The sequence below is a fragment of the Muntiacus reevesi genome, chromosome 9 (genome assembly GCF_963930625.1).
Source record: "Muntiacus reevesi chromosome 9, mMunRee1.1, whole genome shotgun sequence".
Classification (NCBI taxonomy): Eukaryota; Metazoa; Chordata; class Mammalia; order Artiodactyla; family Cervidae; genus Muntiacus; species Muntiacus reevesi.
Window position 1 is genome coordinate 11,753,854 of NC_089257.1, and position 26,337 is coordinate 11,780,190.

General features: G+C 36.8%; 2 protein-coding genes and 1 non-coding gene across 3 annotated transcripts; 1 reads left to right on the plus strand and 2 right to left on the minus strand.

The window, feature by feature from the left end:
- Positions 1 to 332: 332 nt before the first annotated feature.
- On the minus strand, positions 333 to 8,829 carry LOC136175623 (putative olfactory receptor 4A4). Its single transcript, XM_065945875.1, has 4 exons — positions 7,934 to 8,829; positions 7,514 to 7,576; positions 1,365 to 1,500; positions 333 to 587 (listed from the first exon to the last, which is right to left on the minus strand). The coding sequence occupies exons 1-4, from the start codon at positions 8,827 to 8,829 to the stop codon at positions 333 to 335; spliced, it is 1,350 nt and encodes a 449-aa protein (XP_065801947.1).
- On the plus strand, positions 3,917 to 4,002 carry LOC136176127 (small nucleolar RNA SNORD62). Its single transcript, XR_010664503.1, has one exon. It is a non-coding gene; the product is annotated as a small nucleolar RNA SNORD62 (small nucleolar RNA).
- Positions 8,830 to 22,280: 13,451 nt separating the features above from the next.
- Positions 22,281 to 23,198, minus strand: LOC136174645 (olfactory receptor 4A15-like). The gene has a single exon (XM_065944820.1). The coding sequence runs from the start codon at positions 23,196 to 23,198 to the stop codon at positions 22,281 to 22,283; it is 918 nt and encodes a 305-aa protein (XP_065800892.1).
- Between the last annotated feature and the right edge of the window lie 3,139 nt (positions 23,199 to 26,337).

Below are 26,337 nucleotides of genomic sequence, written 5' to 3' on the forward strand. Positions count from 1 at the left end.
TACTTGAGATCTGAATTCTCCTTCTTGTTCTGACCCCAATGGACTTTGCTGCATCATCTCAGTTATTCAGGCCCCTCACTGTGTCCGTGAGATTACAAATCGTAATTCTCAGATGCATTTTACAGGCTGAGAACTGCTGTACACACATAAGAGTTATTCCTTTTTCCGTGATGGAATTTCAGTTTGACATCTCGACTCCTAACTTTGGAAAGAAAAAACATGATCAAGAAATCAGGGAGTTTAGGGAAATAGATATAAGTCCTTAGTGAAACATCCTCTCTGGTACCTATCAGAACACATAAACTGCTCAGCTGTGTTTCCTCACTGTCCCACTAGAATGCCTGGAATAATGTCCGCAGTGCCTGAAACCGATCAGATGATGAGTAAACGTTTGGTATTAAATTGTCATTCTCCAAAAGTAAAGATATGCTTGCTTCACCGAAGCATAAACTCAGCAGAAGTTCAAACGCCCTTGTCCTCCAGCTCTGTCGATCTACAATCTCTACTGTGTGAGAAACTGGAAGGGAAGCTGCACTCCAGTTTAGAGTTTCTGTATCATGCATCGAACCTGGACTAAAACGAATAAGCTAATTAATAACAAAAAAGAGTTTCTGAACACTCTCCAGAGTCAGTATGAAAATATTCAAATGTCTCTAGAAAAGTGCATGTTATGGATCATTTTACTTTAAAGGTAGTTTGTGTATATGTTAATCGATTATTTTATTTTTCAAAACTCTGCTCCACATATAATTTAATACACATATTCTGCATATTCATTGCTTCAGAGTGTGTATGTGTGTGTGTGTGTGTGTGTGTGTGAGAGTTGCTCAGTTGTGTCCGACTCTTTGCAACCCCACGGACTGTAACCTGCCAGACCTCAGGCTCCTCTGACCATGATAGTCTCCAGGCAAGAATACTAAAGTGAGTCGCCATCCCCTTCTCCAGGGGATCTTCCCAAACCAGGGACTGAACTCAGGTCTCCTGCATTGCAAGCAGTTTCTTTACCAATTGAGCCACCAGAGAAACCCATAACTTAATTTTAGTTAAAAAAAAAAAAAAATCAATTCATACAGGTGTTCAACACACAAAGATCTTTCAAGTAAAGGAAATACTTTCAAGTAAATAAGAATTTAATATGAAGAACAGGAATAATTTGCTAGAGACAGGTCATGCACCATACATATAAGTGTATATGCACCAACTACCACAAACACATAAAATCCATTACTTGCTATTTATTCCTACAAGTTCACTCAGTCAACAAACATTTACTGGACACTTACTATGTATTTAATGCATGCTTATTCATACAAAGTAATAAATGGTGCTGCTATTAAACGCCCTTAGTGCCTGACCCACCATACCAAAGAGCGGCGGCTCGCCCGTCCACAGCAGGAACGACCTTCCGGGTCCTTTATGTCTCTGCTCCGTGCATCCCCACGCCGTCTTCTACCATCTTCCGACAGCATCCACCATCCCTGCTTACACGACAGTGCATGACTAACACAACAAGAAATTCGCGGTTTTAAATTTGCCAAGGACAAGAGAAATAGATGTAATTAAATATATTTCATAAAGCATATCTTTTCAAAGATAAATGGATAAAAAACTGTATTTTTAATTATCTAAGGTGAAACATTTATGCATATGTGGAAACAAAATGCACCGTTGTTACAGCATTTCCTCCTTCTTTAGCGGGATCCCCCAGCAGATAAAGAGGGTAGTGTAAATAAAGTAAAAATTAAACACAGTTTATGAAAGTATTTTAGAAACAACTATGAAAAAATATAAATTACTTTTTTTTCCATTTTTTCTTTGGCTCTGTGATACTTCTTTTAGGAATAGACCCTAATGTAAAATATTTTTAAAAGAGAAAAATCACTATGTACAAATTTGTCCAATACTATTAATAAGAACTGTGGAAAATTTAGAAACAGCATGGAATGTTCAACACTGTGGAATAAGATAATTAAAATTCCTTTTAATTCTACATCTCTTTGAATAACATATAGTACATCTTTTTGAATAATATATACTTTTTAAGAGTGATGCTTTTAAAAATTGTGCAATGTCATAAAAACTTCTAAAGTTGTAATATTAAGTGAGGGAAATTTTGGATGCATATTTGACTTACAAATTTATTCTAACTTATGTAATTGCAACTAATTATATTATTAATTCAATTAATTTAAATATATGAAAGGAGAAAGTGTTAGTCACTCCATTATGTCCAACTCTTTGCAACCCCATGGACTGTAGCCTTCCAGGCTCTTCTGTCCATGGAATTCTCCAGACAAGAATACTGGAATGGGTAGCCATTCCCTTCTGCAGGGGATGTTCCCTACTCAGACATCGCATTCACATCTCCTCCATTAGCAGGCAGATTCTTTACCCTCTGATCCAGCAGGGAAGTCCATTTAAGTATATATCAATAAGAAATAAACAACTCCAAAATTTTCTTAGTTCTAAATTGGTAGTACTATAGCTGAGTCTACCTTTCTTGTTATTTTGTATGCTGAAAAGGAATTTAAATCTAAGGTAAGCTTGGATGAGGGTTGATTGTGTGATTTGTAATATGTATTTAAACCTGAGAATGTATGATTATATGATTTCTAAAATAATAATCTCACCTATGAAAGTGTCTGACATACCTCCACGGCTAGGCCCCAGGCAGCTGTTAGTTGCTCAGGAAAGAAGTAAAACCCACAAGATAAAAATGTCAACCAACTCAGCTGCAGTAAGTGTCTCTTGATTTATAAATCGTAACTTTGTAGAAGCCCTAACAGCACTACCATATATCCTATTGGTTGGCAAAATCTATGAAATTTCTTTGCTGTGACTAATTGGGACTCATGGGTATTTCCCTATCATTAACAGGTCTTGCCAAAAAACCAGTTATTTCAAATAAGGTGACAACATCAGAGAGGAACTTATACAGTGCTCCTCTCTAATTTTAAACTTCATCCATAAGTCTATATGAAAACAAAACACCATCTCAAAAGAGAAAAAGTCGGTCACTTATAAACTTGGATTGTGTGTGTGTGTGTGTGTGTGTGTGTGTGTGTACAGTGGTGTCTGACTCTTTGTGATCCCCATGGACTACAGCCTGCCAGGGACCAAAACTGTATCGCTTGCATCTGCTTCATTGTCAGGCAAATTCTTTACCACAGGGTAACCTGGGAAGCCATAAACTGGATATTTGATAATAAATGAGCTTAAGTATGGAGTCTGAATATTTGATACCATATAAATTAAACACTTAGATGTGTGTTTTATTTTTAATTTTTATTTTGATATTTTATTTTTAATTGATCTACTGTCATGTTAATCACAATTTATAAATATTGTTTCCATATGAATGTTAAGTGATAATTATGAACCCCTTTGTAACATTAGCACCCCATAATAGAAAAAGTTTATAGTACTTCCTCAAAATGCTTATTTATTGTGCCAATTCTGTAATTAGATTAACATGTTTATGATGACAGTAATTCCATTCTTCAGTTATATTAAAAAATGGTAAAATGCATTTTACATTTAAATTTAGTCTTATAATATCTTTATGGAATGTTAAAAATGAGCAATGACATACACAGTTTATAACAAGGAAGCATGAAAAAGCGAATAGGGACACCATTTACCAAGGGAAGGTGAAGAATCACATCATTAAATCCTGGGTCAGGACTTTTGGCTTTAAATTATGTTTTACAGCTAAACAGGCATGACATGTTTATGCTACCGCCAGCTTTAAGACTCTTTGCAATTATCTATGAAAAGAAATAAATACCGAAGTTTGAAATTATTCTGTAAATACATTGAATTCAATTCAACCGAGTTCAATGTGTTGCTATTCCTATATATAGCTACACTTACTCAAAATATTCAAATATGCTTTCTTTAAAGAGAAACATAAATTGCTCAGTGATGCGATTCTAATAGATCCTTCTGACCCTCCACTGTGGACTCAATAGCAGGGAGATGAAGAGGACCGTGACTGAGAGACCATGGCAGCCTCTTTAAAAAAAAAAGAGAGAAACATAAATTGGACATAACTGTCGATGGGTTCCGGAGAATATAATCACTGTGAGCAGCATGCATCATGAAGGAAAAGTGATTATGAGAACTGAAACCATGTGACTAAACCTATTAGTAGGTTGGCTGGATATTTTATTATTATGGTTCTGCAATAATATTTGTGAAGGCGGATGCCAAAAACAGTTTGAATGAGGATTTGAACCTATCTAAAGAACTATGATAAATATGGATTTTGCTGAAATATTATGAAAGTATCTTGAACTCTTCTTTCAGCTCTGAAATTAAAGCTTGAGATTAGAGAATTAGCATGCACTGAAAAAGTCATCATTCTGAACCTCATAATAGACTGAAATCTACTCACTGCGGTCCATTAAGGGGTCACCCAGTTTCCACTTAAATAGCTAACATACTGGGCAAAGAGATTGCCTTAGAACCCCTAGGTCTGTTTAGCCCAGCTCCAAAAGCCCTAGAGAAGCTAAAAGAGAAAGAGGGTGGAAAGTGAAAGTGCTAGGCACTCAGGCATGTCTGATTCTTACAGCCCCATGAACTGTAGTCCCCAGGCTGCTCTGTTTATGGAATTCTCCAGGCAAAAATACTGAAGCGGGTTACCACTCCCTTTTCCAGGGGATCTTCCTGACCCAGGGATCAAACTCAGGTCTCCCACACTGCAAGCAGATTCTTTACCACCTGAGTCACGGGGAATTACATCTAAATCAGTGAAGATTGCCCATGAAAATAATTTTTCAAAAGAAAAGTTTTTGGAGCTATACCAGAAAAGATTGTCTCCAGAATACAGATCCAAAAACAGTGGTTTAAAACCCTGGAGAGACAGCAACACGGATTCTCAAACTTGAAGGGTAAACTAGAATGAAACAAAAAATGTTATGTATGGATCATATCATAGTTCATCAGAAGATAGTTGAGGTATGTTTTGATGTTTGATAGCTTCAGGAACTAATTTTACAAAACCAAATACCCGCCAGAATAATCTTATGGGCAACTTCATGCATTTCAATAGATAGAGAAACATGTTCTCAAAACGCTAAAGCACTCACGACAGAGCTCACGTTTTATTGTTGTTGTTCAGTCACTAAGTCGTGTCCAACGCTTTGTGACCCCATGGTGTTAGCCCAAACCAAAATCCTTTGATCCCAGAAGGGCATCTAGGTTGTTTACCAGAAATTGAAAAGTTCTGGGCTGTGGCTTCATAAATCTTTCAATGTTTCTTCAAACTGAAGTAGAAGCAAATATGACAACATTTGCTGAGCACCGAAGAATTGATGCTTTTGAACTGTGGTGTTGGAGAAGACTCTTGAGAGTCCCTTGGACTGCAAGGAGATCCAACCAGTCCATCCTAAAGGAGATCAGTCCTGGGTGTTCATTGGAAGGACTGATGCTGAAGCTGAAACTCCAATATTTTGGCCACCTGATCCGAAGTGCTGACTCATTGGAAAAGACCCAGATGCTGGGAAAGATTGAGGGCAGGAGGAAAAGGAGACGACAGTGGATGAGATGGTTGGATGGCATCACCGACTCAATGGACATGAGTTTGGGTAAACTCCGGGAGTTGATGGTGGACAGGGAGGCCTGGCGTGCTGCAATTCACGGGGTCACAAAGAGTCGGACACGACTGAGCGACTGAACTGATTTGAACTGAACTGAATGGTATTTTTTAACTCTCATCCTCCAGCCCTTGGCATTCAACATTCTTCTCTCTGCATCTGAGTTTGCTTTTGTTTTCTTTTTTTAGTTTCACATATAAGTGAGATCATAGAGTATCTGTCTTTCTATTTCTGCTTATTTCACTTGGCATAGTGCCATTAAAGTTCCTTTATGTTTTCACAAATTTCAGAATTCCCTTCTTTTACATTGCTAAATGAAAGTCTTTTATATATATACATGTGTATATATATATATACATGTATATATATATATATATATATATATCATATTTCTTTTATCCATTCTTTTATTTTTTTGAAGGGGGACAAGAATACTGGAGTGAATTCCCATTCCCTTCTCCAGGAATAGCTTCCCAACTCAGAGATCGAACCTGGGTCTCCCACATTGTAGGCAGACACTTTACCATCTGAGCCACCAGGGAAGTCTATACACACACACACACACACACACACATATATATATCACATATTTCTTTTACCCATTCACCTTTCAATGTTCACTTAGTTGTATCCAGATCTTGGCTATTGTGAATAATGCTGCAATGAACATGGGAGTAGAGATGACCTTTCAGATTCCTGATTTCATATTCTTGAATATATCCTCAAAAGCACGATTGCATAATACAATGGTTTTGTTTTTGATTGCCTGAAAACCCTCCCTAATGGTCACTGTAGTGAATGAAAAAATTATATTCCCATTAATAGTATAGTTCCATTTTTCTCTACATCCTCACCAAACTTTTTTGTCTCATATAAATCTCATATGACCATCCTAACAGATGAAAGGCGATCTCCTTGTGTGTTATGAGTTGCATTTCTCTGGTGATTAGCGATGTTGAGCACCTTCTCATGTTCCTCTGCCCATTCCTATATTTTCATTGGAGAAATATCTATTCAGTTCCTTTCCCATTTATTTTCTTATTATATTTTTTCCATTTATTTTTATTCATAGGAGGCTAATTATTTTATAATATTGTAACGGTTTTTGCCATACATTGACATGAATCAGCCATGGATTTACATGTATTCCCCATCCCAATCCCCCCTCCCACCTCCCTCCCCACACCATCCTTCTGGGTCTTCCCAGTGCACCAGCCCCGAGCACTTGTCTCATGCTTCCAACCTGGGCTGGTGATCTGTTTCACTATAGATAATATACATGTTTTGATGCTGTTCTCTCGAAACATCCCACCCCAGTTCGATTTCTGGGTCAGGAAGATCCCCTGGAGAAGGGTTAGGCTTCTCACTCCAGTATTCTTGGGCTTCCCTTGTGACTCAGCTGGTGAAGAATCCACCTGCAATCCAGGAGACCTGGGTTCAATCCCAGGGTCAGGAAGATCCCCTGGAGAAGGGAAAGCCTAAGCATATTCAGCAATGACATGCTAAACATGTTTTTATGGAAATGTTCAAAAAAGTGGTTAAAGTGTATGAAATCACTTGAAGGAAATGGAATTTTTCAAAAGTAATATGGTAATAGAAATGTAAAAGCAAAAAATATTAAAATAACACATTTATTTTAAAACACTCATAACAGTTGGAAAATTATGATTCAGTTTTATTCTACATAAAATTTCATTCCTTTAGATTATTTTTATAAACATGGCCTTGTTATTAAATTTAAATCTTTGAAACATTCTTCTTCAATCTTAAGATGGTAAGCAACAGAAACAAAATGATGTATAAATAATCTTGCAGTAGAAAAATTGTATCTATACTTCAAATATTAATAAGTATGTTTGTGTGTGGAGGAATTTATATTTTTAATTATTTTTTCTGAAATCTGTAATATAATAAACCCTATTAATTCTGAAAAATATTGCATTATTTTAGAGAGAAATATGGTAAAATCTTCCCCTAATCTAATAAATTAAGTGTTAACTATATAGCTTAACTCATCATATAGAACATAAATCTATAGTCTCAAAGAAACATTTTTTACCCCAAAACTATATGTACTTCCCCCAAGAAATCATGGAAATCATGAAAATGCATTTCAAACAAATATATATTTTGAACTAGGAAATTCTGAAAATATTAAAGTATATTTTGATCATTCAAATTATTCAATAAGAGATGTTTTTCATCATACCCAAGTTATTTAGCCTGAGAAGATACTACAGTTAAAAAATCACATGTTGTTTCCCTGAGAAGAGCAATTTTTCATTGAAAATAGGTGACATATTTCCCTACGGCCTCATTTTCGTCTTCTGTTCCAGAGCTTTTTCATGGCATTTTGCATCTCTCCATTTCTCAGTGTGTAGATCAGAGGGTTCAACATTGGGGTGACGATGGTGTAAAACACTGCCAAGTATTTATCAATGGGTAAAGTGGAAGGAGGTCTCACATACAGAGAAATACAGGGCACGAAGAGGAGGACCACCACAGTGACGTGGGAGCCACAGGTGGACCAGGCTCTGCGCCTCCCTTCCCGACTGAGATCCTTCAGGGAGCGCAGGATGACCCCGTAGGAGAGGAGCAAGAGCGTGAAGAGGACCACGCAGATGGCCCCATCATTAGCCAGCACCGTGAAGCCAATGATGCGGATGTCAGTGCAGGCCAGTTTTAACAAGGGGTACATGTCACAGACGAAGTGGTCAATGACAATTGGGCCACAGAAGGGGAGATTGTAAACAAAGAGAATATGACCGATAGCATGTACAAACCCCCCAGTCCAGGCTAACAGCAGGAGCAGAACACATACCTGTTGATTCATCACTGTCATATAATGCAGAGGCTTGCAGATGGCCACGTAGCGGTCATAGGCCATGACCGCCAGGAGCAAAATCTCAGCACCACCAAATAAGTGCTCTGTAAAAAGTTGGGTCATGCATGCTTGGAATGAAATGGTTTTCTTCACACAGAATAAGTCTATAATCATATTTGGGGTGACTGTAGTAGAAAAAACAGCATCCATATGTGATAAGTTGCCAAGAAAGAAGTACGTGGGAATGCCAAGCGCTGGGCTGGACACCACGGTCAGGACAATGAGGAGGTTGCCCGCCATGGTCACGATGTAGATGAGCAAGAAGATGACAGATAGTATCTTCTGACCCTGGGGGCTCTGAGTGAGCCCCAAGAGGACAAACTCAGTTACATTGTTCATTTGTTCCATAGGTCTTTCTGCATCTTTTATTCAGAGTTCAGGACGACATTTCCTATCAATATAATTCTTATGACTGACTTCCTGACGTGTCATGATAATTTGTTCATTCATTCAACAAATGAGCAGTATGGTTCTTATACTTTCAGATATTATTAATAAGATCAAGGCTTATTAAAACATCATCATTAATCTCAAAATCTTGCACACTAATAGACAGGCAATTAATTAGTGACATTTGTGGGAAAAGGATGCATCATTAAATAAATGAGGTGTCACTATTAGCTTTCCATCTGGAAGCTAATTATTGTACATATAGCTATTATCTATTAAAAATTTAAAAAATTGATTAAAAGTTTAATAAAAATGTAAAGCAAGATTTACTTTATATTTAGTATCCATTTCATAAAGGAGGTACACTTCTTCATTCTAGGGTTGAAAGAATATTCTTAACCAATCCTTGAAATCTCAAATAGGTTTTTTGACAATTTCATGATTTTTAAGGATTTAGGAAATGATACCAAAACAGCAATAGATGAAATGTTCGAAGAAAGACTTACATATTGGATGATACAGAGAGTTATCATCTAATGAAGAAAAGATAAACATAAAGTATGAAATGTGGAATAAAATATCAACAAAATAATTAACATAAGACTGCTTCTAAATGGCCAACAAACATGATAGGAGGCCTAAACCCACCTGTGAACAAAAAAATAGGACTTTAAGTATTTGTTCGAATTCTCGAGGGTCACTCAGTCAAGGTCTATAGATGCTACCTCATCTTTTAATTAACACACAATGTTAGAGAACATACAAATTAAAACTATTATCAGAGTTATATATCTCTACCCATGGAACTATCCCAAGATCACTACCTTTGAAATTAATTTTGAAGGATATTTTATCTTCAAGTAGGTAACTTTACTCCAATTCATTAGTAATGAAATTATTCAAAAGAAGTACTACAGAATAGAATCAATCTGTTGAATCAACATATTTAATAATCATAAAGGCGTTCTAACATGACTTATTATGAAAATCACAAAGGAAAACTCTAAAAGACTGAATTCTAACCCCATCCTGGGCTTCCCTGAAGGCTCAGTGGGCAAAGAATCAGCCTTCTATGCAGGATACACAGGAGATGCGGGTTCAGTCTCCAGGTCAGGAAGATCCGTCTGAGGAGGAAATGGCAACCCACTCCAGTATTCTTGACTAGAAAATCCCATGGACAGAGGAGCCTGGTGGGCTACAATCCAAAGGGTCCCAAAGAGTTGGACATGACTGAGCAAGTAAGAAAACTATTAGCCTCCAACTAATAAAAATAAATGAAAAAAAAAAAGAAAGCTCATCTCACCAACATACTCTTACAAAACTGAAAAAGACTCGTTCAGAATTTTGTTTCTAAATATGCTTCTAAAATATTTGTTTCTAAATGTGCTTCTAAAATATGCTACCTGTCTATGAAGAAAGCTGTTCAATCCATGTTCTGGGCCCTGGTTCCTTCTTGCTTGTCCTTCATGCACTGATGCTGTCTCTGGTAATGCAGAGTGAGATTCATGCAGCCTCACAGCACCTTGAACTGCTTCCTGTGGCCAATGCTTTACATGCTTGCAGAAAATCAAAATCATCTTAGTTATTTTTTAAAAATTGCTTTTCAAATTACTGAGATTTTCAAAATGAATATGAATGTCTGTTTCCTAAGGAACTCTGAATCTTGATTGTGAACAGAAACTCAGAATGTTCACTGTTGGCTGGATTTGTCCTGATAACAAATGAATATTAAATCAGTGTGTTAATCAGACAGAGAGAAAAAACTTCAAACTGTGTGTAAATTGTTTATAATAAAATGTTTTCTGTTTGCACTTGTAGCAGTCAAAGTGAAATAGTGAAATAGCTGTTGCAACATTTTGATTCTAAATCATTTACTGTCCTGTCTTCACACAGTGTTGTTGAACTTTAGTGTTCCTGAAGGACGAATAATTTCATACACACAGTTCATTATGTTCTGAGTCCATCATTTCAGTTCCAGAAGAAGCCGGGCTTGTGATTACTGTTGTAGACAAATGATCCGCAGGTCCTGGCAAAGGGCTGTAGCACTTTGTCTACATTTAAGAGCAGCACATACAGCTGAGTCATTCGATCCCTGCGTCTCCAAGTATGATTCTGTCTAATTAAATTCACTGGGACCTTAATCATAATTTTGAGGGTAGATCTCCAGAGATGGTACAAGAGCAATCACTGTGTGGAACAAGACTTGTAAAATTCTGCCCTCTGGGAAAAAATCATGAAAAGCAAATTTAGGTCTTATCACCAAAAGAAAAAATTAAATCTGGACAGAAATAAAATATGTGAAAACTTTCTTGTGAAATTATGTTCTTCAAAACAAGCAAATCTTTTTAAGTTTAAGCTTTATCTTTGAAGATGATATCTGAACCAATTTCCAATCATGAATGTTAATTTCAGAACAAGTCATTTAAACCTTATTTCAAATGCAGATAAAAGGTGTCACATAATATCAGATACACAATTGATAGAAACTGTTTTGTCAGTTTTAGTATCATACTAGGAAAAGAAAAAAGTATTTGTGGGACTGTTTCATTCATCTCAAAGTGCTCACGGGGCATCCAACAAAGTAGGAAATACCTAAGGCCATGACACAATTTGCAATATATTTCTAAGAACTTAAATCATAAAGTACATAAGTACTTTAAACAGAAATTTACAACAAAAATGTAATATTTTCCAATTATTTAGCCTAAAATCACTCATGACTATTTTCAAAAATATATTTTCAACAGAAACATTATAATATACATGTATGTAAAAACTATATGAGAAATATTTATTAGAAAGATATGTATATATAAATATACATAAAAGACTGTATAATACATTGCAATGTATATAAACTAACTGGATGCAGCAAACTGTGTGGTTATAGAGAATTTTCTATATTTAAATACAAATATTAGAAAACAATAGATACTTTAAAGAATGAGCTAAGCTTCTGTCTCAAAATGTTAAAAAAGAAAATTTAGAATAAACATAAAGAACATTGTAGTGTGGGAAGTGTTGAGAAGACATACATCATTAAAAGAGTAATTTACATAAAGTAAAAAATACCAGGAATTGATCCTTTTGAACATTGAATAAATTATAATTTCTAGCCAAATGGAGTAACAAAAATAAGAGAAAAACCAAATTATCAGAAATAATATTGAAAAGAGGGCCATCATTGCAGATTCCTCAAATTTTAAAAAGACAACAAAATGATATGATAAAAGAATGTATGGCAGTTAACTTGCCAAGAAAAGAAAACAGATCATTGCTATGAAAAAACACAATGGTCTAAACACACATTGAGAAATAGTTTAAAACTGGGATAATCTAAGTGCAAATAAATTGAATGTTTAGAGTCCTAACATTCTCCTGCAAGATGGTTCATTCCCTTATAGCTTTAATCAATTAATTTTACATGAAAACTAATCAAGAAATAACTTGTTACACAACACTTTCATAGAAGTAATGAAACAATGTACTTCCTAATGCATTTTATGCACCCAGCATAACCCTTATACCAGCATGACTCAAGGGCATCAAGTGGAAATAATTAGATTAATAGCTCACATTAGCAAAGACACAAAATTTTGAACAAAATGCTTGTTTTGATTCCTTTGGGTGTTTTCTTTGAGGATTTTTAAAAAATATATTGCTGATACAAGTCTTGAATCTGGTCCTGGGATATGCTCAGTCTAGAACTAGTCATGTCCCACAGCTAAAGAAAATTTTTCTAAGTATTCAACCAACAGCACTGCCCCCAACCCCTGTAAATATGAGGTTTTCTAGCTAATGAGAGTAGGTTCTCTTCCTGGCCTGGTTTGAGAACCAAGCACTTTTCTCTCTAATTCATCTGGGTAAATCTTTCCCCAGCCCCATGTATTTTCTTCAGATACACACACAGATCAGTTCTTTGATGAATACTTGAGATGGATCCTCTTAGCTTTGCATAATTTTCTCTCTCTCTCTCTTTCTCACACTCATCCTCTCCAGGACTATAGATGTATTTTCTGCGTTAGTGTCCTTGAGTGTGAATTTCAGATTCTCAACTCGGAGGCAGTGTCAGGATCTTTGGAGATATCCCTCTCTCTGCCACAACGTGGAAGCTTTTTCTCATTGTTGCTGTTGTTCATTGTCTCAGTCATGTCCGACTGTTTGTGACCCCATGGACCGCAGCAGCCAGGCTTCCTCGTCCTTCACCATCTCCCAGAGCTTGCTGAAACCCATGTCCATCGATGATGGTGATGCCATCCAACCATCTCATCCTCTGTTGCTTCCTTCTCCTCCTGCCCTCCATCTTTCCCAGCATCAAGGTTCTTTTCAATGAATCGGCTCTTCACATCAGGTGGCTAAAGTATTAGAGTTTCAGCTTCAACATCAGTCCTTCCAATGAATATTCAGGGTTGATTTCCTTTAGGATTGACTGGTTTCATCTCCTCGCTGTCCAAGGGACTCTCAAAAGTCTTCTCCAACACCATAGATTGAAAATATCTAATCTTTGGTGCATAGCTTTCTTTATGGTCCAACTCACATTTGTACATGACTACTGGACAAACCATAGCTTTGACTCTACAGATCTTTGTCGGCAAATTTGTGTCTCTGCTTTTTAATATGCTATCTAGATTTGTCATAGTTTTCTTCCAAGGAGCAAGTGTCTTTTAATTTCATGGCTGTGGTCACCATCTGCAGTGATGGTCACCATCTGGAACCCAAGAAAATAAAGTCTGTCACAGTTTCCATTTTTTTTCCCCCATCTATTTGCCATGTAGATGCTAAGTAACACCAAAAATAGAATTATCAGCACCTGAGAATCCTGGGTAAGTCCCAGTAGAATGAATTCAGTCACATTCATTCTGTCTTCCTTCATTTCAATGCTGATGATGAATTCAGAAGTGGGGACTTTACCTAAAAATAGTTTCCTGACAGATTAGGGGAGAACGGCAGGAGTAATGACCTATGCCACTGGACACTGCTGCCGATCACAGAGCTGCAGCGTCTGTCTACTGTCTTTTCCCTTCACTGTCGACTCTGTTCTCCCTTCACCTTCCACTAACTCCTCAACTGATTTTAGAGGCTTAGCTAAAGGTGTAGCCCAGAATTTTACCCCTCAATGTCTAATCACATCTTCAATCTACCCAAAATGCAGGCCAGGCTCCTGTCGTTTGTTTACTGTCACGATATGAGTTGCAAGAGGTAGCCAAGTGTTAACAGGTCACCTGAAATGCAAAAATATTTTGCCCTGTCTCCACAGTGGTTTAGTCCTTGTTGTATGTATCTGATGATCAAGGTCAATTACTTCTGCCAGAGTCATATGAAGAGCCTTTTCTCTGAGTTGTTACACACAGCAATCCTTCTAAATGCCAGGTAAGTCAGATGTAAGATAAATCAGACAAGAAAACAAGAAAAAGACTCCTTTATGGCATAATTGATCCAATATATCAACTAACTGTGAAGCTTAGTTTTTTTGAAGTTTGCAGTTATGTTAGCCAATCAACAAATATCCTTAAATTTCAAAAGCATTTCAGTTAACCTTTCTGTCACTTACAACCAAAAGTATACTACAGGAAAATCCTATGAACCTGGCTGAATTTATAAGTCTTATTACTCATTTACATTATATCTGTCTTTGACCCAGTACAACATGATTTTAATTGTAACATTATAATTTGTGTTGTCACTAGAATGACTCATTACTCTTTCAAAATTGAATTGCCAGGACTTCCTTGGTGGCCTAGTGGTTAACATTCTGCTTTCCAAAGCAGCAGACACAGGTTCTATACCTGACTGGGGAACTGAGATCTCACATGCCACAGGGCAACTCAGCCCATGTGATACAACGAAGACCAGATGCAGTCAGAAATACAGATTTTTTAAATTTAGTTGCTATTTGCATAATGTTATGCTTTCAGACGAACTTTGGAAACATAGGAATGTCAGCCATCATTTACTTTTATGTAGAAAAGACTACACTATTGTTTTATCATTCCCCCCCCCCCCCAGGGATATATACTGAGTATACTGTCAAAATTTTTTTAAAGAATTTTAGGTAGGACCCTAATCAAAATAACTTAGTTCAAAGTAACTTAATTAAAGGCCAAAGATTTCTACATAGGTTGTAGGTAAATTACAAAAGATCATTAGTTGCTTAAGATGGATTTATCTTGAGATAGACATTTAACTCTGCTTTGGACTTCACTTAGGTGGCTATCCAATTGATGAAAACACTATTAAGCTATTGGAGAGAGTTTTGTGGGAAGTAGGAAAAAATAGCTTTATTTGCTTTGCCGGGCAAAGGTGGGCAGAGCAGCCCTCAAAACTGTGTATGTCTACTTGGAGAGGATAGTGAGAAGTTTTATAGCAATGGCTCAAAAAACTGTGATCAGCTAGTGGACATCATTCTGATTGGTTGGTGATGAGGTAAGTGGGATTCAGCATCACCAACTTTCTGGTTCCAGCTGGTCTAGGGTCAGGTGCATGTGGGCAGTATACTATTGTAAACTTCTCCCACCTGGTGGGGGGTTTCAGTATCTGCAGAACAGCTCAAAGATGTGGTGTGTGTCCCTTGATGGGGAATTAGGATCTTCCCCAAGACTGACTATCACTTCCTTGAATGTTTGCTTTTCCCTTGTCTCACACCCTCTTCCTTACCTAATTAACAACTACTGGAACCTTCCATTTGGAACTCAGGGAAGGTCAAGGATGTTGAAAGAAATCAATTTTCTGTAATCAAAGAAATGAGAAGCATGTAAAGATTTTTATGCCCAGGAACCCCACGCAGCTTTGCTCAGTATCAATTTCCCCTTTTCTCTGATATTCATCAATCTTGAGGAGAAAAAGTGTTGGACAAAAATGGAATAATCATTTTGGATGCAGACATTAGCCACACTTAGCAGAGGAACCCGGTTTTATGGGAAATGGCTTTTAATTTCCCCTTAGGCTAACCTTCCCTGAGTCTTTCAGGGAATGGGGGACAAATGCTCTGGCTACTTCCCCCTGAAATGGGGCATAGTTCTACCTCAACCCATGGAATGAATATCAGGTTGAAATATTCCTGACTTCCAAGTTGAGTTTGGTATGATTAAGAACTCAATCACTTGGGGATTTAGGAGAATAAGTCTATCTGGACCTGACACTCAAGGGAGACTTGCGGCCAGGTAGCCAGTTGTTTACCTTTATCTAAGTAGGTTTTAACTTCTGATGTGGTGTGTGTGTGAGTGTGTGTATTTTTATATATATATAAAACAGGAGTCATTGGCCACTACATATGTCTCCTCTTTTTTGTTAATATCTGATCTAAAACAATTTTAGTGCAGAAGATCTTAATAGTTACAAGAGGATACCTTGAAATCATAAGGCTGTAGCTACCAGTGACCAGTACCATCCCCTAATCTGACACAGCTCAGAAAATTTAAGTTCTTAGCAACACAGGAATGTGTCTGAAATCCATAATAGCCATCTAGTTTTACCTTGGATATCTGAACTACAGTTATCCCATTTTGACTTTCAAATTTATTTCTTCCAAATGACCAAAGCAGATGTTACTGTTAATGATTTCTGTGTTTTTCTAGACATGAGAAGACGTGAGATTTGTGGCTCATAAAGTCTCCTGAAAATATCTGTCTGAAGGCCTATTCTGCCAGCTTTTCTCAGAGCACAGGGTGCCTCATTCCAAATCTCTTCCCTGAACTCCTTTCAGGGAGTTTTGAGGGTCAGTGGCTGTGGTGACCAATGACTTAATCCTTGCAGAAGCTGACAGCAAGTGCCAATTTCCAAGCTGGCAAGGCTCCTTCAGGATCTTAAATTCAGATATGGTATTGGGGATATTTTATGACTATTTCAACCCATGGTGCTAGAAATGTTCATTCAAAGACCTGCTGAAAATTTCACTGACAGCCCACTCAGTGAACTATTGGACTAGGGCTTATTAACAGTAGCCCAGAGTCTCCAGTTTTTGAAGCAAACAGGCAGAGGGAAAAGGAAAACATCTCAAGTCTACTCACAGAGGCATACTTTACCAAATTGCTGCAAATAATAACCAACAATATAAAGAGGAAGGATCTCCCAATATCTGGAAAGCACAGATTAAAATCAACACTATTCTAGACAAAATGCATAACAATTATTAACATATTCACTAGTTCACTTAGTAACTATATATTGTCAGATATAGACCTGTGTGTGTTCTCATATAGACACATGCAAGCAATTGAATAGATACCTAAATAACATTGAATATGTAGTTACAAGTTGTCATAGAGATTCACATGAGATTGGATACAGACCTGAGAGTGTGGTGGGATTCATACTTGTGTACTGTTGGACATAGGCCAGGGAATGTTTGGATAATCCCAAAAAAGGCAATGCCACAGAGTGTTCAAATTACTACACAATTGCACTCACCCCACACACTAGCAAAGTAATTCTCAAAATTCTCCAAGCCAGGCTTCAACAGTATGTGAACCACAAACTTCCCAATATTCAAGCTGGATTTAGAAAAGGGAGAGGAACCAGAGATCAAACAGCCAACATCCACTGGATTATTGAAAAAGCTAGTGAGTTCCAGAGAGACATCTACTTCTCCTTTATGGACTACACCAAAGTATTTGACTGTGTGGATCACAATAAACTGTGGAAAATACTTCAAGAGATGGGAATACCATACCACCTTATCTGCCTCCTGAGAAATATGTTTGCAGGTCAAGAAGCAATAGTTAGAACCAGACATGGAACAACAGGCTGGTTCCAAATCAGAAAAGGAGTACATCAAGGCTGTATATTATCATCCTGCTTATTTAACTAGTTGGGAGTACATCATGTGAAATGCCGGGCTGGATGAAGCACAGGCTGGAATCAAGATTGTTGGGAGAAATATCAATAACCTCAGATACTCAGATGACACCACCCTTATGGCAGAATGCAAAGAACTAAAGAGCTTCTTGATAAAAGAGAAGAGTGAAAAAGTTGGCTTAAAGCTCAACGTTCAGAAAACTAAGATCATAGCATCTGGTCCCATCACTTCATGGGAAATAAATGGGGAAACAATGGAAATAGTGACAGACTTTATTTTGGGGAACTTTGAAATCACTGCAGATGGTGACTGCAGCCATGAAATTAAAAGACGCTAGCCCCTTGGAAGAAAAGCTATGACCAACCTAGACAGCATATTAAAAGGCAGAAACATTACTTTGCCAACAAAGGTCCGTCTAGTCTAAGCTACAGTTTTTCCAGCAGTCATGTATGGATGTAGGGTTGGACTCTAAAGAAAACTGAGTGCCAAAGAATTGATGCTTTTGAACTGTGGTGTTGGAGAAGACTCTTGAGAGTCCCTTGAATGCAAGGAGATCAAACCAGTCAATCCTCAAGGACTTCAGACCTAAATATTCATTGGAAGGACTGATGGTTGAACCTGAAACTCCAATACTTTGACCACCTGATGGGAAGAGCTGACTCATTGGAAAAGACCCTGATTCTGGGAAAGGTTGAAGGCAAGAGGAGAAGGGGATGACAGAGGATGAGATGGTTGGGTGGCATCACTGACTCAATGGACATGAGTCTGAGTAAACTTCAGGAGTTGTTGATGGACAGGAAAGCCTGACCTGCTGAAATTCATGGGGATTACAATGAGTCGGACATGACTGAGTGACTGACCTGAACGACTGATGTGCCTGTGACCTTTAGAAATGAGCTATAATTTACACCAGAAAAAGACACTGAGTCTTCTCTGAACTGTTCATTGAAAACGTGTCAGTAAATCAAATGCAAATAAGAGAGTCATCCTTTTCTATAAGAAAATGAAAAGACAAGATTTGTATACACTCTATGTAGATACTTACAAATTTTTATTGAGACATCAGTGAATACTTTACGATATGTGTCTTATTCTGGATGAGAAAATATATTATTAAAACATGTAATTTTCATCAAAGCAAATATATAGTGTCACGGCAAGCTATATATACTTTTATGGGAAGTTTGCAAACTTTTCAAAATGAGCCTGATGTTTAGAGCAGGAGGAGAAGGTAGCAAAGGAGGAGAGTGATGAGGAGGAGCAAGTTCCTCAGAATTCAGCCTTCTAAATGGTGTAATAACCTCACATAGTAAAAAGAAAATTGTCAAATAAACTGAAATTAATGATTATGTTGATAGATTATTTTACCTGTTTGGGAAAAGTAGGCTTAAATATTTACCTATCACAAATAAAAGTAAATTCTAGATTGTTAATGAATAATTGAATTTTTCATTTCTTTTATTGAGGGGTAATTGACTTACAATGCTTTAGTTTTTGCTACATAGCAAAGTGACTCCATTATACAATACATATGCACACAATATTCTTTTTCATATATTTTATATGGTGTTTTATCGCTTCATCACAGAACATTGACTATTGTTCCCTGTGCCATACGGTAGGACATTGTTGCCTATACAATGCAAACATAATCATCTCCATCTGCTAATCCTAAACTCAATCCATCCCTCTCCCCAGATAACCCCTTGGCGACCACAAGTCAGTTCTCTGTGTCTTTAGTCTGTGTCTATTCTGTGGAAAAATTTATTTGTGTTATATTTTAGATTCCACATATGAATGATATTGTATGCTATTTGTCTTTCTTTCTCTGACTTACTTTGGAATGATACTTTCTCAGTCCACCCATGTTTCTTCAAATGGCATTATACCATCAGTTGTTCTTTTAAAAAAAGAGGTTAAACCTTAAAAATAATTGCTAGGAAATGAAACTTTTCAAAAGTAATGTGGTAGAAGAAATAAAAAGGAAAAATATGAAAACAAGAGCTATATATAAAACACTTAAAATTTAACATAAGCAATAGAATAAATGTTTGTAAGAGATTTCAAAGAATAGTATTATTTGTAAGTATATTTGATGTAAAAAGAGTTAATCATAACCTTTTAGTAAAGATTCTCACTCCAATAGACCAATAATTCTGATAATTGACAAAATCTATAGAGTGGATTCTTTGCCCCATATGCTGGAAGAATAGAAAATATAAAGACAGAACAATGTCCCTGACTTCAGGAAGATTATAAACTAAGGAACATAGAGAGTTAGCAAATATTTTTATCTTATTACTTGAAATAATACACAAGTTTGATAATTGATGAAACATATGTCTTGGTATACATGGCCTGCTTTCATGGAACATCATAGACTAGAAGATTAAGCAGTATGTGTTTATTTTTCAGTGGTTTGGTGACTAGGAAATCCAAGATTAAGGTGCTGACAGATTCCAAATCTGGTGTGGTCCTGTCCCTAGGTCACATACAGCCTTTTTTTTTTTTTTCCTGTGTCCTCACATGCCAAAGAGTTAAGTGAACTCTCTGATGCTTCTTTATAAGGGTATCAATCCCATTCATCAGGGTGAAGCTTTTGTGACCTACTCATTACCCAAAGGGCCCCCTCCCAATACCATCACATTAGAAAGGATTTAACTTATGATTTTGGAGAGGGAAATAAACTTTCAGTCTATAGCAACATCCCAAAGTGGAGAGATAAATTGCATAAGTTCTAGTAAACCCAAAGGCTTGTTATTATTTCGTGATTAGTATTTTATTTGAGAAGACCTTGAGATAATAAAGGGCTTCCCTGAAGGCTCAGATGGTAGAGAATCTGTGTGTAACTCAGGAGACACGGGTTTGATCCCGGGGTCAGGACGTTCCCCTGGAGAAGGGAATGGCAACCCACTCCAGTATTCTTGCCTGGAGAATCCCAAGGACAGAGGAGCCTGGCGGGCTCCAGTCCACGGGGTCGCAAAGAGTCGGACACGACTGAGTGACTAGCACTTTCACTGAGGTATGAGAAATCTTCAGGTAACAGGCATAAATTCAGGACATGAGGCTTCTCACGCAGCGTGCTGCTGCTGCCGCTGCTAAGTCGCTTCATTCGTGTCCGACCCTGTGCGACCCCATAGACGGCAGCCCACCAGGCTCCCGTCCCTGGGATTCCCCAGGCAAGAACACCGGAGTGGGTTGCCATTGCCTTCTCCAGCGCATGGAAGTGAAAAGTGAAAGTGAAGGCGCTCAGTCGGGTCCTACTCTCAGCGACCCCGTGGGCTGCAGCCCACCAGGCTCCGCCGTCCCTGGGATTCTCCAGGCAAGAGAACTGGACTGGGGTGCATGGCCTTCTCTGCTCACACCGTGTGATTTACTAGTAAAAAGCACTCATCACCCCGTAGGCTTAGCCCGTCATGAAACCAGAGTAAACAAGAGAGGCAAAATAATAATCTTCTTGGACCACATGCACTGACCATATTAGAGGCAGATAATATTTTGTTTCAAGCCTAATTCAGAGGAGGATTTTATGAATGCTGTTTCTGTCAAATAAAACAATATATTCTGGCATCTTTATTACCTAGCAATCTCTATTATATTAATAAGAGATAATAATGGTATATATTGTCAGAGTCTTTCTTAACAATGATATAACCCCAAATATTTAGGTGTCAAGTTCCAAACTGAATATTTAAAGTGCATGGATGATAGACTGTGCTAAATTTACACATGAGAGAGACCAGTGTGCCTGGGTCTCCACAGAAGGTTATGTAAGCAGAAAAGGTGACCAGGATACTGAAAATGCAGCAGGGGTTTTACCAGGTACTCTATAGTATCCGGAAAGCGGAATGAGCCACATTTATGAAGATGTAACCCCAAACAAAGCTGACAAAAATGAGGCAATAATATGATTACCCAGTTGGAATACTGAGTAAGGTTTGTTTACTTTTCTGTATAAAACTTCAGTCTTTCAGATTATTTTTTACAAACATAACCTCCTTAATAATATTATGACTGAAACGTTCTTCTTTGACATTAACGTGCTAAACAATAGAAATAAAATAATGTGCATAAAGAATCCCATAGATAGAGAAATAAGAAATCTACTTCAAATGTTAATATGGAATGTCTTTGTGTGTGGAGGAATAAACCAAGTTTTTAATCATATTTTTAAAATTATTTTTCCTGAAATCTGTAATGAGCTCTATTCTGAAGAAGATTACATTTTTGAAGAGAAAAACATGAGAAAACCTTTCCCTAATTAAATAAATTTGCAGTATTAGCTGCAGTATAACTCATCATATAGAACACAAATTTATTGCTTCAATAGGATATTTTATACCCCCAAACTGTATACATTTTCCTCCAAAATTGCAGAAACCATAAAAATGTGTTTCAAACTAAATATATAGTTTGCATTAGGAAAATATGAAATGTTTATAAGCTTATTTTGATCATTGGAAGTATTCAAATGATAAACCTTTTTCATCATACTCAAGTTATTTAAACTGAGGAGACACTTATTACAGTTTAAAAAAAAAATCACACACGCCTTTCCTTGCTCTTTGAAAGAGCAATTGTTTGTTGAAAATAAGTAATATATTTTGCAGCTGCTTCATTGCTTTTTTCTGATCCATAGCTTTTTCATGGCATTTTGCATCTCTCCATTTCTCAGAGTATAGATTAGAGGGTTCAGCATAGGGGTGACAACGGTGTAAAACACAGCAAAGTATTTATCAATGGGTAAGGTAACAGGAGGTCTCAAATACGTGAAAATACAGGGCACGAAGAAGAGGACCACCACTGTAATGTGGGAGCCACAGGTGGACAAGGCTTTACGCTTCCCTTCCTGACTAAGATTCTTCAAGGAGCGCAGAATGACCCCATAGGAGATGAGTAAGAGTGTAAAAATGGTCACACAGATCGCCCCATCATTGGCAGCTACTGTGAGGGCAGTAATGCGGGTGTCAGTGCAGGCAAGTTTTAACAAAGGATACGTATCACACCCGAAGTGGTCAATGACATTAGGGCCACAGAAGGGAAGGTTGTAAAAAAAAATAATATGAAGTAGAGCATGTAAAAACCCACCAACCCAAGCCAATAGCAGCATCAGAACACACACTCTGTGATTCATGATTGTCAAATAATGCAAGGGTTTGCAGATGGCCAGGTAGCGGTCATAGGCCATGAAAACCAGGAGGAAAACCTCAGCACCACTAAATAGATGCTCTGTAAAAAGCTGGGTCATGCAAGCTTGAAATGAAATGGTTTTCTTCTCATAGAGTAAGTCTATAATTGTCTTTGGGGTGATTGAAGTAGAATAAAAGGCATCCATAAATGATAAGTAGCCAAGAAAGAAGTACATAGGGGCATCTAATGTTGGGCTAAGTACCACAGTCCAGACAATGAGCAGGTTGCCCGCCATGGTCACAATGTAAATGAGCAAGAACACGACAAATAAAATTTCCTGCCCCTCGACACTCTGAGTGAGCCCCAAGAGGACAAACTCAGTTACATTTTTCCTTTGTTCCATAGGTTCTTCTGTATGTCTTATTCCAGAGTTCAGGACAGCATTATCTATAAATACAATTATTAAAAGTGACTTCCTAAAATCTTACAATAATTTGTTTTTTATTCAACAAACAGTCCTTGTGGTTTATTATGTTTGGGTACTTTCAGATATTATAATACAAGGCTGATGAAACCATCTTCCTTGACCACAAACTAATAGATAGGCAAGTAAATAAAAAAAAGAAATGTGGGAAATGAACACTAAATAAGTGAAGCCCTACAACTAGTTTTCTATCTAGAATCTTTAAATTGTACATATAGCTATATCTCAGACAAAAATAAAAGCTGATTAAAGTTTTAAAAAGAAGTAAAGCAAGATTTAATGTCCATTTCATGAAAGAGGTGACTTTCTTCCTTCTTGGGTTGGAAGAAACTTCTTAACCAATCAATTAATCTCAAACAAATATATCTGAAAATTTCAAATATTTTAAGAACTTAGGAAAGTATAACAAAACATCAATGGACAAAATAGTCTGAACACATGTTAGATGATATGCACAGAGTTATTATCGAAAGTAAAGATCTGTAAGCAATTAACTAACAAAAGATAAAAATATGAAATAAATTAAAATATCAACAAACAGAGGGAAAATGCCTCTAAATGACCAACAAACACATGATCGGATGCTGAAGCTCATCTGTGAATAGAAAAGTAGGACCTGAAGTCACAGCTTGCTTAGTAAGTATTTGCTTGAGTTCTTGGAAGTCAATCAGTCAAGATATATGGATGCTACCTCATCATTTAATTTTAACAGATTAGCATGCTATATTTAGAGAACATAAAAATTGAAAGTAGGATCAGAGTTATAAAAACCTGAAATGAAAATACTGCCAAATCATTAACCTTGAAATTAATTTCTAAGAGTATTTTCTGGAAGGTAAATTTTTTTCAGATCATTAGAATATGAAATTATCCAAAAGGTGTATCATCAAATAGAATCAATTTTTACATATTTGATAATCATGAAGGAATCCTAACATGGCTGATTATGAAAATCCAAAGGAAAACTCTTAAAGGATTGAATTCTCACTCCACCAATGTGCTCTTACAAAACAGAAAGCCTTGTTAAGAATTTTGTGTCTGAATACACTTCCTGGGTTACCTGCAGAAGATGAAAGTTATTCAATCCATGTTCTGAGCTCTGGTGCCATCTCTTTAGTCCTTCATGCACTGATGCCATCTCTGGCAAAATAATGAGCAAGGTACATTCAGCATCACTGGATTTTGAGTCAGTCAGTCTTGCAGGAAGTGTAATTCATCTCAGACATTCAGAAAAAAAAATACTTTTCAATTATTGGAATTTTCAAAATGAATATGAATGTCCTGTTACCCAAGGAACTCTGAATCTTGATTGTGAAAAGAAGCTCAAAATGTTTACTATCATCAGAATTTGTCCTGATAACAAACAAATGTTAAATCACCATTTTAATCAGAGAAAGAGAGAGAGAGAAAACTTCAAATTATGTAAGGATTGATTAAAGTAAAAAAAAAATTAATTTGCTGCTTGTGTCTATACCGGTGAAAGTGAAATGGACTTTGCAAAATTTTGATTCTCACTTATATTGTCCTGTCTTCAAACAGCATTGTTGAATTTTGGGTTTCTTGAAGGATGGGAATGATTTCATATATACACTTCATTATGTTCTGAGTCCATCATTTTAATTCTACTAGAAGTCTCTCATGTGATTGCTACTACAGACAAACACTCCTCAGGTTAAAGGCAAAGGGCTGTCAACACTTGGTCTATATTTAACTGCAGCACATACAGGTGAGGCTTTTAGTAGGTCCATCTCCAAGGGTGATTTTTGTCTAATTAAATTCATTGGAACATTAATCATAATTTTGAGGGTAGAGTCGTTATCTCCAGAGATGGTACCAGCACAATCACCATGTGGAACAGGACTTATAGAATCCTGCCCTCTGGGGGGAAAAGCATAAAGTGTAAATTGAGACCATATCACCAAAAGGGAAAATAAAATCTAGACAAAAATGAAATATGTAAAAACTTTCTAACTTAAATCAAACCTTAAAAATAGGCAAATATTCTTCTAAGTTTAAGCTTTGTCTTTGAAGATAATATCTGAATTTATTTCCAAATATTAGTAATGCTAACTTCAGAATAAGTTACTTAAGGTTTATTTCAAATGCAGATAAAGGTTGTCATATGATTTCAGACAGACAAGTTGATAGACTCTGTTTTAGTATCAAAATGGTGAAAGAGAAAACATTTGTGGGGTCACTCCACTTATCTCAAAGTCCTCACGTGGACTTTGCCAAAGTAGAAAGCGCCCCAGGCTGTGACAGAAGCTGCTGCGCATTTTTAAGGATTTAAATCATCAGCACATGTCTATACCTACATCATATATGTATATAGCATGTATGTAGACATATACATATAAACAAAAGGAAATAAAACATTTTTCATTTACAAATTAAGCAATACAAGCCTAAAATTACCTGTGTAAATCTTCAGACATTTTCTACAGAAAGGTAATGATACACATTAGATAAAATAATCTATATTAAAGATGTCCAAAAAGCAGGACTTCCCAGTTGGTGCTAGTGGTAAAGAGTTTGCATCCCAGTGCAAGAGTTGCAAGAGAGGCAGGTTTGATCCCTGGGTCAGGAAGATCCCCTGGACTGAAAGATAGCGACCTGCCCCAGTATCGCTGCCTGGGAAATCTCATGGACCAAGGAGCTGCTGGGCTACAGTGCATGGGTCCATGGGGTCACAAGGAGTCAAACACGACCGAACACACATATCTAGAAAAAATATATATATATGTATCCATATATGTATACACACACACAGAAAGGATAATATAATATGTATACATTAGCTGGATGCAACTAAAAGAGTGCTTAGAAAGAAATGTAGAGTTTTCTTTATATGCAAATATTAGAAAACAAATATCTTAATAAATGAGCTCAGCTTTTGTCTCAAGATACTAGAAAAGAAAAATTAAAATAAACCTAGAGAGCATTGTAGTTGGAAACAGTATTGAGAACACAGACATCATGTAAAGGGGAATTCATTAAAAATAATAAATCTATTTAAAACCAATAATTAGGTCTTTAAACTTTAAATTGATACATTTCT